Source organism: Lissotriton vulgaris, chromosome 6 (genome assembly GCF_964263255.1).
Source record: "Lissotriton vulgaris chromosome 6, aLisVul1.2, whole genome shotgun sequence".
NCBI lineage: Eukaryota > Metazoa > Chordata > Amphibia > Caudata > Salamandridae > Lissotriton > Lissotriton vulgaris.
Genome location: NC_141694.1, coordinates 1,675,410,063 through 1,675,423,764, shown reverse-complemented (window position 1 = coordinate 1,675,423,764; position 13,702 = coordinate 1,675,410,063). Strand labels below are relative to the sequence as shown.

Sequence of the window (13,702 nt, the reverse complement as noted above, 5' to 3'; positions counted from 1 at the left end):
TGACGTGGAGGCCTGGCACAGGGAATACCCCAAGGTGTTCAACGGACAGATAGGCGAATTGGCCAAGTACAAACACCTTATCAAGTTGAAGGAGGGAGCCAAACCGGTCATCCACAAAGTAAGTAACATTCCTTTCCGATGCAGGGAGGCCGTGCAGGCAGAACTCGACAGACTGGAGAAGAGTGAGGTGATACAGGCCATTGAGAGTGTAGAGTGGCTCTCGCCTTTGGTAGTAGCCCAAAAGCCAAACGGGAAGGTGAGGCTGTGTGTTGACCTCAGGGAACTAAACAAAAACATCCTGATCGACAAGTTTCCCCTTCCTCGCATCAATGAAATGTTGGCCAAGACAAAGGGCATAAAATGGTTCTCGACCGTGGACCTGTCATCTGCCTACCACCAAATAAAGCTTCATCCGTCGTGCAATCACCTCACATCATTTATCACACCCTTCGGATGCTACAAATTTGTCAGGATGCCTTTTGGGCTGGCATCAGCAGCCGCCGTATTTTGAAAACTGGTGCATAGACTCTTTCGGAAGGTGGAAGGTGTTCAATTCTTCCAGGACGACATTCTGGTCATGGGAGCGTCCAAACAAGAACACAATGAGAAGCTACACACTGTGCTACGCACGTTGCAGGAGAACAACTTGACAGCAGAGTGGTCCAAGTGCAAATTTGGGGTAATGTCAGTAACCTACCTCGGCCATGAAGTCAGCGAAAGAGGCATAGAACCAAAGAGAGCCAACATGCAAGCAATATTGGACGCGCCAGCCCCATGGAAGAAGGAGGACGTCAGGTCATTCCTGGGAATGGCCGAGTATTATAGCAAATTCATACCCCACTTTGCCACCAAGACGCATTGTTTGCGCCAGCTGCTGAAAGAAAAGAATGGCTTCAAATGGAACAAGGAGGAGCAGGAGTAATTTGACACATTGAAACAAGAGATGAGTGAAACCATACCCGTAAAGGGGTTTGACCCGGACGCCAAATCCATCCTTACCACCGATGCAAGTGACCGAGGCCTGGGAGCAGTGTTAATGCAGAAGTCACAAAACGGAGAGATATCGACGGTCAGCTTCGCCTCGAGGTCTCTGGCACCCAATGAGGAAAAATTCAGCGTCATCGAAAAGGAGATGTTAGCTGTGGTATGGGCGATGGGGCGCCAAGTTTTTAGTCAAAACCGACCACAAACCCCTGGTAAAGGTTTTAACATCCAATGGTCATGCCCATGCGACACCAAGGATTGCAAAGATGACACTTCGATTGCTGGATTTCGTGTACGAAGTGGAACACATACCGGGGCCACAGAACAAGGTGGCGGACTTCCTGAGCCGAGCAGCGGCAAAGGAGGAGGCGGACAGGCAAGAAAACTCAAAGTGGGATAGTTACGTGGTGGCCACCATACAGGACATGGAGAAAGTGATCGGGGTGCAAGAGTGGGAAGAGGCCTACAAAGCGGATGATGACCTGGAGGCGATAAAGGGGTACGTCGTCCATGGGTGGCCCGAGAAGAGACAACTTAAGGAAACATTAAGGAGGTACTGGGAAGTAAGGGACGAATTGTCACTGGGAGAAAATCCACTAGTTTCTTCTGAGAGGCGACAAAGTAATTCCTCCCCAGGGGGTCGTCGATCATCTTATGGCCCTGTTACATGAAGGACACCAGGGGATCACCAAGACCAAGGCCTTGGCTCGACAAGCCTATTGGTGGCTGGCTATCGACTCACAAGTGGAACAATATGTACGACAATGTGAGTCGTGTTCTAAATCGGACAAATCCCAGTTCATGATGAGGCCACTGTTAGGAAAGTTCCCGGTGCCTGAAGGGCCATGGGAGATGGTGTCAGTCGACATCATGGGACCCGTTCTGAACATAGAGGGTATAAAAAAGTACGCCATGGTATTGATCGAAAAATACTCCAAGTGGCCAGAGGTGGAAGTAAGAGAAGCAGTAGACACCGAGACAGTGATAGCCTTCCTTAGGGACATATTCATCAAGGAAGGAATTCCAAAAACTATCATATGCGACAATGGACCGCAGTTCACGTCGTTGAAATGGGAAGCTTTTGTAACCAGGAATGGAATAGAGGTCAAGCATACACCCATATATCACCCTGCTGGCAATGGACAAGTGGAACGTTTTAACAGGGTGATAATGGGCACTATACAAGCAGCCATAAATGACGGACCGGACTGGGAGAGGGAATTGCCCAAGATGTTGTGGGCATACCGAATCACTCCAGGCAGCACGGGGTACAGCCCTTTCAAAGTACTTAGAGGGAGCGAACCATTTACAAAAGACAATATGGCATGGAGAAAGATGGTGGTGCAAAGTAAGTGGTCGCCAGCCGTAGTCAGGAGAAATCTGGAAAAGGCACAGGAGGCGTACATCGAACATTTCAATAAGAGGCGAAATGTACAAGGAGTGTCGCTAGAGAAGGGAGACTGGGTGAGAGTGAAGGTGGCGACCCTGAAGAGAAAAGGAGAAAGTAAGTTCACACCGCCCCTACAAGTTCCAGAGCCATATGCCAGATCGGCGCTACTCAGCGACGGCAAGGTGTGGTCGCAGGACAGAATGGCGAAGTGCAGCAAAATCTTGGAATGGGGAGCGGAGACAGAAGAAGAGGAAGAGAATGTGGAGAGAGGCAAGGAAGAAGGTTGTGGAAGGAGCACGGAGCAAGTAGATGAAGGCACGCAGCAAGTAGAAGAGAGAGATGTCGGAGAGGACTGGGAAGTCAAAGAAACAGGTGGAACAAAGGGCAGGAGCAAGAATGGATCAGGAAAGAAAGGACGGGAAGTACCCATGAAGGAACAGAGACACGTGGCCAGTTGACAGAAGAGCAGGGAAGTGAAAGAGGAGAAGGAGCGATGAAGACGAGAGCAGGAAGAGTAGTAAGGATTCCGGAGAGATTCAAGGACTTTGAAATGGACTACAAGTAAGAGTGTTTAGTCTAGTAAAGTGTTGTTGCATAAAGGGGGGAGATATGTGGTAACGGTCTAGTGTTCCATTAGCCGGAACCGGAAGGGGTGAACCTGAAGCGGAAGGCGGCCATTTTGTCGAGGCGCCAGCTGCGGAGAGTTAAGACGTTGTCCCGGCGCTCCGGGAAATTAAACCAACTTAACCTGCAATTGCCTCCTGTCTTCATTTACTGCAAACTTTACAAGTAATAAAATATGTATCAAAGGCCAAGTTCAAATATGCTCAGAAAAGTAAAATACGCTACTTTTCGAGTTAAAATTTGGGATATACCTGTGTACAGCCAATGTTGGCATGATAGCACATATGAAACCACAGACGCCAAGCGGCTAAACTGCAAAAAGTTGAGATGTGTGTTAGAATTTAGGAAAGAAACATTACTTTAGTGACAAAAATTGTTTTTTATTATTTGATGAGCCTTCTCATAAAAATACAAAGGTAGCCTTCGGCTCAATGTAAGGCAATGTGACAACAGAGTGGTATGTGTTCATAAGACTCACATACAAAGAGTGACATTTGATATCAGGCGTCTAGCATTTATAGCGACAGAACTGTTCTTCACGAATCTAAGTACGAAAAGCGCACTGCGGGAGCACGGCCAGGAGAATATCCCACTTCAATATGGCCACACAGTCTGTCACTCTCTCGTCCGTCGTCGATGTCGTTGGACCGAGCCAGCCGGACAGACAGCATGGTACACAGCCGGGGAGGACCTTACCAGTGAACGGAGGTGGAGCTACAAAGTTGCCGGGGACAGTCCAGGAGGCGGGAGGAGCATCAGTCAGTGTCCCTGCGTCTTCTGCTGTCCATCTGTCAGCGCACTGCCGTCTGTCCCCTGCCCGGGAGATGATCAGAAAGGAGCTCACGAGATCTTACCAGGAGGTAGAGTGCCAGGCTCAATTGTACTTGTGGGTCGGTGTCCGAGGCTGACCCTCAATATTGTATAGTCGATGTTTAGGCTCGGGATTTCTGCTGTTTCCAGTAGGGGGTAACATTTGCCTCAGGTTGTTTATGTGGTCCCTGAACAAAAGCAAACTTGTAACAAGAATAGCAGAGGGATAATTCCAATAGAACTGCAAGTGCCTGGTGGGAGGTCCCTGCAGCGAGTGAAAATAAAACCCACAAGGTGGTGGCGGCATGTAGATGCAAGTCCTCTGTGAACAACAACTGAACACAGCATATGGCTTCTAAGTACCGCTGTTCAGCATTCTGTAGAATTAGTCTCCTAGAAGGGATGAAATATAGCCCTACTCGAACCATACTGCTTTCAGTTGCAGCATAATATCGAGAGTATAAGAGTTCATAAAATATATAAGCATTGTTGTAAACTGTTAATTACACGTTTGGCTGCTTTTATTGCAGAAAAGAGGGTTCCAGATCCATATTTCACATGGACTTTGTCATAACTATAACAATTTTTCCCTAGTATGTGAAATTATATAACTCCTGTGAATCATGAATTTCATCCACTGATTGTTGTTGTTGTTTTAATGTGGCTTCCTTCTCTCCAGCTAACTAATTAAACCCTAATGCATGACAGTACTATCTGTGATAAAAGCGTCATCAAAACACACTTCCGTGCTTCATTGTTGTGATTTGTTAATTCAGCCGTCTCCATGAAGGGTAAACAAAACCTGAACATTCTAATTGTAATCAGGGCCCATTCTTGGTTTAAAAATGTAGGATGCAGTTGCAATACTTCTCACTTTTACAGGCACATTTTCACAAACATGATTGTTAGTTTATGTTATCATTATAATACATCAAATAGTAGACTCGCAACCATTTGACTCTAAATAACATAACATTTTGTAATTCCCTTTACTGCAGACAACTGTACAGTACGGTCCGAGCTGTAACTTTATGTTTTCAGTAACCATTAACTGTTTTTCATGCTGCAGGGTATAGACATGTAGTATGAAAAATGAATGTGTATTGTGTATTATGGTTCATCACAGCCACCATGGGGTTGGTTAGATTTACAAACCTCTCAACCTTTGTTCAGTGGTTAATTATGCCATCAGATCCCCTAATATGCATTATTGGACCATAATACAGTTACCTGTTATGTACTCTCTGTTTATTGCGCATTGATCTATAGTTATTGCAAAAAAGCGATTGTTTGAAGATTGGTAGCGCACATGAACTGAAATATGAATTATGCGTTGTCATGTTCTGTATCCTCTGTGTTTTTTGCTTGTGTACAGTGTTCAGTGATGTGGGAAGTGTATGTTTTAAACACTGTTAACGTAGGAAACTGGTGAAAGTGGTAGAGAAAATATGTAGAAACAATACCGCCTAATTCTTCTCACTTGTTGGGATTTGCCTCTTTGCCTCCAAACAGATCTGTTCAACTTTCCCGCCTGGGTGGCAGATTATTAAAGGATATCCTGCCCAGTGCAGACATTTGCCTGGAACAGGCAAAAGATAAAGGTGCTAAATTCAGCGCCATGGGATTTCCTGTAGGATATGTCACATGCATTGTCACATGACGCAGGCACACTATTGTTAATGGGTAATCTCACAGAGCAGCACTTTTTTTAGATTAAGTTCAGTTTATCTTACAGCTCATCATGGGTCTTTTTTTCCCGAAGGTTAATAACATTTTTAAATACAGCAAGGCACGTAATGTTGGAATAATAGTTAAAGCACCATGTAGAGGGCTGCAACAAATCTATTATCTTTTATTTTTGGTTTGGATAGTACTTAAGGCCGAAGACAGCCAAGAGCGAGGAACAGATCAACAGTGCATATGCATAAGTGGATAGTTATGAAGCCAGCTGTAGACTCGATCCCTCTTTGCTTTGTGCCAAAAGTCCAAGATACTGCAAGCCAGATTAAAAAAGTAACTTTAAAGGATCCAAGTCAGCACTGTGCTATGTAATAGGAACAGCACCTGCAGTATCTAGTCCAGGTGTATCCAAACCTGTCGATCACAAGCTACCAGTAGCACACAGACACCTTCAGAGTAGCTCCCAGCCTTGAGTTCATTATTAAACAAGCACAGGGTCGCATTATCCTTTTAATGTTAAGGGAAGGCTGTGTTTATTTCTTCTTATTATCTCCAGGCTGCAGTGCTTAGTCAGATTTATGACCCGAAATTTAAAGTGCAGAAAAATGTCCATATTATGAATATTTTTTGCAGAACATTTTTCTACACTTTAATTTTCTCCAATTTAAAAAAATGGTTGTATGTTTGTGTTATACATGTAATGGTGCTTCATATGGCCAAATGTATGTCCTGTGCCACAATTACATATGACACAATTCTAAGTCACCCGTATACATATATCCCATTCATACGCACACATGTTCAGACATCCCCAAAGATCACACTCTCACTGACACACATGGCAGCTCTGTCATAATGCTACTAGTCAAAGTATTTGATTCAAAACCATAGTATCTGGCTCTATAGACATTAGGCTCAAAGTCAAGCGTTGCTTAGCCTTCTTCAGTAGCTCACAATGATTTTCATTGATCAGAAGTCGCTTTCACTACAGAAAAGGTTGGAGACCCCTGATTAGTCCCAGTAATGGACAGTACCACTGCACTTTGCAATTCCCATTACACAACACATAGCCCACAATCAGACTTTGTGTACCGCAAAGGCAAGGATAGTGGGGTCCACTCTTTTCTTAATCATATAGAGATTTGCCAGTGCTCTGCGCCCGCACATGCATTCACAAGCCAGTAACTGACCATTGCTCGAAGAGCGCCGGAGGAAAGCATTCACAAAATGCAATTGGTTAATGGCAAACTCCTCTGAAAGAAGTGGCCATAAGACAAGTCACTGTGTCTCCCAGTGGCTGCTTTCACTGTTTGCTTCACAGTTTGGTATTTTTACTCCTTTAAATACATGTGTCAGAATGCTGATGCACTGAGAAAACAAAAACAGTGAGAGAAGCTTGCTTTCTATTCCGGCTTACTTACAGGTTTTACAGTCCTACACATGAAATGCTCAGCCAAATTTTTTAAGGTGCACAGCTCCACAACTCAGCTCCTATTGAGTAAATCAGCAACCTGGTCTCAGTGCAACACTGACATAACGCTGTAAAAGACTTGACTGTGTAGTACTGCTGGTCTTAACCGCATGCGCGCTAGCGGAATTCCGCTCCTGCGCTGAGATTTTTTAAAACGCATGTTACGTGACGAGCTGGGCTCGTCATCCGCGTGCGAGGAGGCTACGCCATGACGAGCCCAGCTCGTCATCAGCGTGGAAGGGGTTAAATGTTCAAAAGGAAAGGGATCATGTAAGAATATTGACCAATCAGATATCCTGCACTCAATAGTTTACCGCTGTTGTTATTATTATAACTTTATGATGCCATACAGTGATACCAGCTTAATAATGAGCACCAGAGTATTTTGAAATGGGCCTGGCCTTGCAAACAATTCTAGGACACCAATAGACTTAATACGTCTTCTTAATGATAACAGAGACTTGGGGTGCATAGGACACATTGTTTGTGGATTTCTGAATGTTTGCTCTACCTTGGCACATGCAGCTTCGATTTACAATTAGATCGAGGACCATTCAGTTTTTAATTACATAAATCTTGGTTTTGCTCTTCTTTTTAGGTCTTGTGGCGTTCGACCGCGCGTCAGCGCGGTCTCGCCACAGAGACGTATAGTCAGCGACGCAGCTTTCCAGGAGACAGGAGCTGGCCGCGCCCATCTCCTCTGCCAGAAGGCGATTTGAGCGGGCCATGCGCACGAGAACGCGCTCGCTGTGGCCAGCTCCTGTCTCCTGGAAAGCTGTAACACACAGCCACACCTCCCCTGCTTACGCATGCACACACACACGAGCGCACCTACATACACGCACGCACACACACATACAGAGACCCCCGGCTCCCCCACCCCGCACACATACACACACTCGCAATTCCATTGTAATGCGCGGTTACAGACACAGTGAACTTTGAACGGCATTGGCTTTTTTTTTTCCCTTTCCAACTTTCAGTTTCCTTTACTTTCATTTTGGTTCCTCTCAAGCCGTCCCACACGTAACTGTCAACTCGTGCTTGCCCCTTTCTGTGCGGGTGGCGTCACACTGCCCCGCTCCCCAGTGCGCGCGCCGCTTCCTCTAGGTCTGTTGGTGGAACATGGCGGCGGTGTCGGCTTGGTTTTGGAACAAGCGCTTCTGGCTTCCTCAGAATGTAACCTGGGCGGATCGGGCAGAGGTGGAAGGCAGGCCGCAGTACCCGCAGGCAGGGCACGTCGTCTCCGTGCTTCCTCGGGCACTCTGGCTCTTCGTCGTGAGGCTACTCTTCAAGAGGTGAGTTTGATGGATGACTGGCGTAAGGGATGATCGGGGGGCAGCATGGAAGACAGTGTTGCGGTAGGTGACGGGAGAGTTGCAGTGAAATGGTAACCCACAATTGTAACATGATGTGTGTTATGAGAGGAGGTTGACACTAGTGATGGCATACAGGAGGTTGCGTCTGGAAGTGGCACAGAGGCATGTGCTAACAAGTGTCATGGATGTGGTATACAGTTGGAGGATGTGGGCTGTGACTGTGGGTGTGTGAATTGGTGAATGATTGAAATGGCTTGTGGGGGTGATGACTGGAGATGAGACAGTTAAGTGCATGATAGACATGGACGTAACAGAGTGACTGGTTTGGTTAACGGTAATGTCAATACAAAGATCCCTTGAATAGCACTTGTGTTGTCATATTGCATTAGTACATCATTTGCTGGCATTGTTATTGTATCTAAACGCATTCTCAATTTGGCAGACATTGTGAAGTTTTGCGATTGCCATTCATTGTGATTGTTTGTTAGTGTTTGGTTGTGTCAGGTTAGTAAAGGGTTGTGTGATCAGTGAGGCAGTTGATTAGGTGACACTTGTAAGGCGGTTGGCGTGTGACGAGTGATGGGGTGACAGTAGAGCTAGCTGAGCGGTGAAACGGATTGTTTTTAAATGAGGAGAGCGAGGTGATAGGTCAATATATGTAGTGGTAACCTGGAATCATTAATTCTCTGATACTGCTTATACTATTAAGTGAGCTTTGTGTGGTCGAATTGCTGCGTGACCCCCTTCTACTCTTCTAGCGCAAACTTCTGTTGTCCTTTCCGTTATTTTCACAGAGCTCTTTGCATTAGCCTTCTAATAACAGTCTTGAGCTTGAGAATCACGGGATACTGATACTACTGGTCCAGCGGGATGGTCATTCACAATGTTGTAATGCAAACTTAAGTTGTCCCCCATTTTGCTGACTGCGGGCCATCCCCAGGGCTTAGTGCTCTGTTACTGCCTTTTCTCCCTCTGCAGTTTCTTGCTATATAACACTATATTCTCGTTTGACACATCAAACTGCATTTTCACCAACATTTCTGCTTCATTGCTTTTCACCGGAGAATGATTTTACACTTTTAATTATGAAATGTTTCCTTCTTTCCCCTCACTCCCCCCTTTATTTGCACCCCATCTTTTATATCTAGTGACAAGGCGTGTGGGGCATTTCTCTTGTCATTCTAGTCTTTAGCCCCCTTCAGTTTACGTGATTACCGTTCCGTTTCCATAAGTCTTTACTGATATTGTACATGATATTTCCCTTTCTGAATACAGATCTCCGTTTCTGTCTGAACATTTTCCACAGTCTGTCTCCTTAGTGTTCACACCAATCTCACAGAAATACCCTACCTCCAGCATCCTCTCTATGCCTACATTTTTTTATTGTTTGATTATTTAAAATCTTTATAATAAGGGTCAATAAAAATGCAGCGTTGATGGTGATCATTTTAAATGTCAATAAAACCTGTGTTGTATACAATCAGCAGCAATTTAGAGGTTTTTAATACATCAAAGGACAGGTTAAAATAGGAACCATTGGCTAAGAGTCCTAGTGAAAGGGGCCGGGTGGTTTCAAATTTTGTATTTATTATGCATAGTTTATGAAAACCATTGCACAGGTATGTGTGGTCAGTAAAAAACGTTAATACACATGATAAAAGTGTTGTGCAGTGCTTACATACGAATGTGCAAAAAGGCTAATAAAACCATTCGATGAGTGCCATTAAAATGTAACCATAAAAACAAGAGCCCCAAGTATTCCCTGCAGTACTGTATAGCTGTGATGATAATGGTTAGTGTGGCCTGCGATGTGCATCTATTGTATAAGACAGTAGTGCCAAACAGCCACAGCGCGAGATGCGAAAAGTGCGTACATATCGGGAGAAGACTCCTGATAGCTAAGCGTCAGGACGAAACGAAAGTCCCGCCCCACGGTAATTTTCGTCACGCGCACGTCTTTGTTTTTTTTTCGTCTTGCACTTGTTTAATGAAGTTTGTGTTTAATTTTCAGATGGGACATTGTCTTGAATAATAACAGCTGTGAGCCCGTGCTTGAGGTGCATCATCAGAGCTGTGTGAATAATAACAGCTGTGAGCCCGTGCCTAAGGTGCATCATCAGAGCTGTGTGAATAATAACTGCGTCAGCCCCGTGCGTGAGGTGCATCATCAGAGCTGTGTGAATAATAGCTGTGAGCCCGTGCCTGAGGTGCATCATCAGAGCTGTGTGAATAATAACAGCTGCTCGCCCGTGCCTGAGGTGCATCATCAGCTGCGTAAATAACTGCGTCAGCCCCGTGCGTGAGGGTCATCATCAGAGCTGTGTGAATAACAACTGCGAGCCCGTGTGTGAGGTGCATCATCAGAGCTGTGTGAATAATAACAGCTGTGAGCCCGTGCCTAAGGTGCATCATCAGAGCTGTGTGAATAATAACTGCGTCAGCCCCGTGCGTGAGGTGCATCATCCACATTGCTCAGGTCACCCAAATTCCTGCACTTTCTACCACACTGCTTTCAAGAATGCTCTTGCACACACTCTCCCTGCTCACCAATTCAAAGTTTGCAAAAAATTTTATGCAACGCATTATCATACACAGTGCCAATAACTCAAACTTTAATGCTGCGAGACCTATTGCATTGTAAATGCCTCAGAGAAATGGTATTTAAAGTAGTACAATAGTTTAGCAAAATGTTTTCTTCAAGTCGCTGTTTTTGCGTACATTTATTATGAAATCAAGCAACGACCTTGCTTTCATGCTTCTATATGTATTTGCATAAAATCAAGGTGCATTCTGGGAGCATGTTCTGCTATGCACATTTGTAAAGTGCACTATCACCTGCAAGGGTACTCTGGCACTGAAGCATAATAAACAGCTACACGTTGTTACATTTTGAAACCTGTATACATTCTAATAATCGAGTATTTGCATTAATGAATCATATATACAATGGTGAACAACTTACAGATTGTTTATTGACAGACAATCGTCTTTCCCACAATCATACTGTGGTACTGTAAACTGGCAGACAAAGGATTTGTGCTGCAGATGATTGGGCCTAGCCTACTTGTCCACTCGACAAAATAAATATGAAAACTTGTTGTCCTTGACCTCAAACAATATGCCCTCGATGTTGATATCTAGGAATTCTGCTCTCATGTAACCATTATTGGTGTCTAGAGATGTACTTGAAATATCATGCAGCTAACTGTCATTAACCAAAGTGAATTGGATTGGAGATTAATGCCTCTGAAATAGATACCTCCAGAGCTATAAACATTTGTCAAAAAGAGTCGACTAGGGTACAATCCTAATTGTCCTGCTTAAATTGGGTGCAAATTGCACACGTGGTAATATGTGATTGTGATTAACGGATGCATTTTTTGCAGTCAACTATGTTCTGGGGAGCTTGTGAAATGGGAATAACACATTGATAGATTTGATCCTCCTAGTGAAGAGCTCCTGGTGGTGAAACACGCTCATTACACACACACATCACACATCGAACACCACCCCCCAAACACCCCACACACCACACACACTTCCTTTACTTTACTTTTGTGTTGTTGAAGAAGAATGCATGATATATGTATAGTGTTTATTATTTGTGTTATATAGAATATTTATTTTCCTACAAGGAAGCAAAGCACTTTTCAGAGCCTAAAAACAAAGGAAGTTATACTCCAGTAACTTAGTAAACAACAGAGTAACAGGTTAACTTCAATGAGATGGTTTGAGTGGGGAAATTGTTTTCATTGAGGGAGCATAGCAGCTGTTCGTCTGAGGTAGTATGTTCATCTTTGAGAATATGGAACGGTTACATGTTGAACTGGGAGGAGAAAAAGATGAGATATAAATTATTTGAAAAAGACTAAGTTCTAGATTATGAGGATTTTCTCAGGTAGATTCTTCATATTCTTGATATGAAGCAAGAGACTATTAGACCAGATATTTTACATTTCTTAGTTATAAGTGGGGGATGTTAACGCGAAAGGAATGTTTTTTCCCGGTATTTTTAAAGCCGCCTTCATTCTCAGGAACTCCTCTTTTATGCCTCTGGTTTGCTCAACAGTGGAATTTGAAAATGTTCTTTCTCTGGCATTCTGTCTTAGCAACTCAATGATTGCAGAAATAACTGGTGCTATCCGATTTTGTAGGGCTGCCAGACATGATGGCTGACTACCTACCAGGTAGACAATACAAAAATGTAGAGAGTTGATTTTAAACGTTTCTGTCTGACCTTAAAACATTTATCATGGTCTGCATCCCGCGTATCCCAGAACAAAATAATCCTTTGTAAGCTAAGATGAGCACGGGCTCTGAAAACGTCTCCTTCTTTCGGTCTTCATTAAGACACACGTCAGTAGTAAATAGGAAGCTTGCAGTTTATTCTCATTACCCATGGAACTCTATTCTACATATGCTCATACATTGAGTAGGCTGGTTCCATCTTGCTGGCTGTCCTCATTGTTGATGTATCCCTTGAAGCTTAAAAAGTTGTTTAATTTCTGAGTGTGTTCTAAGTTCTAAATATTTTATAACATTTTCAGGGATAAAAAACTTTTCAAACCTATTGAGATTTGAATCTGTGCCATGCAGTTTAGCCACATATCTCTGTCATGATCGTTTTACTGGTAAGTGCCATGGCTTAGATTTTTTGCATTATAGTCATAACACTCATAGTGCCCAGATGCTGGGCAGAGGACGATGTTTTCCTCAAAAAAGATGAGGAAATGTTCCAAAAGACAGTATTCAAACCGCATTTCAAAAATATACCTAGTAATGAAGTATGAGTTAGAGAGTGAGTTTGAGATCAGTAATTTAGAAAAACATGAAGGTTCATTAAAATATTAAAGTGCAATGCAGAAAAAAAAACATTTAAATGCAGCTAAGACTTGGTGAATCAGTCAAAAGGCATAGAAATCAGTTGCCATAAAAGCTCCTAGAATGTAGGTAAATACATCATTGAGCACAATCTGAAAAATAGTCTATGTCCTTAAAAGTACAGCAAACATTAGAGAATCGGACAGCATGCTTAGTAGAAATATAGAAAACTCTGGATCACCCCAAATTTTAAGGTTTATTTAGTTAATTTCACCCTCAAAAATGATAGAAACTGTCATGTCAGCGTGATGCAAGCAAAAGTATAATTTTAGCTAATGACATTTCTGCATTATAAAACGTCATATAATCCTACCATCCTAACACTCTCACTACATGATTATGGATTCGCCCCTTCTGACCCAATGTCGTCCACAGTTGTCAGAACAAGCTAGTCACATAAACAATAGAAAAGAGTCTTGAATGAATACAATACAGTCTTTCTGCAGGAAGAGCCTTGGAAATCAACATAGGCTTCCTCCAAAGAGTTCATTTAGGACAACGTGTCATACAAATACACTGTGCACCTTTTGCTGTGTGCTGTGT

The 13,702-nt window shown here is 43.6% G+C and overlaps 1 protein-coding gene across 1 annotated transcript in view; it reads left to right on the top strand.

The window, feature by feature from the left end:
• Positions 1–3,704: 3,704 nt before the first annotated feature.
• PACC1 (proton activated chloride channel 1) overlaps positions 3,705–13,702 on the top strand; it is a 160,323-nt gene continuing 150,325 nt past the window's right edge. The window contains exon 1 of the mRNA XM_086927851.1: positions 3,705–3,858. Within this exon, the coding sequence (XP_086783977.1) occupies positions 3,823–3,858 (36 nt within the window). The 5' untranslated portion in view covers positions 3,705–3,822. The remainder of the gene's footprint in view (positions 3,859–13,702) is intronic.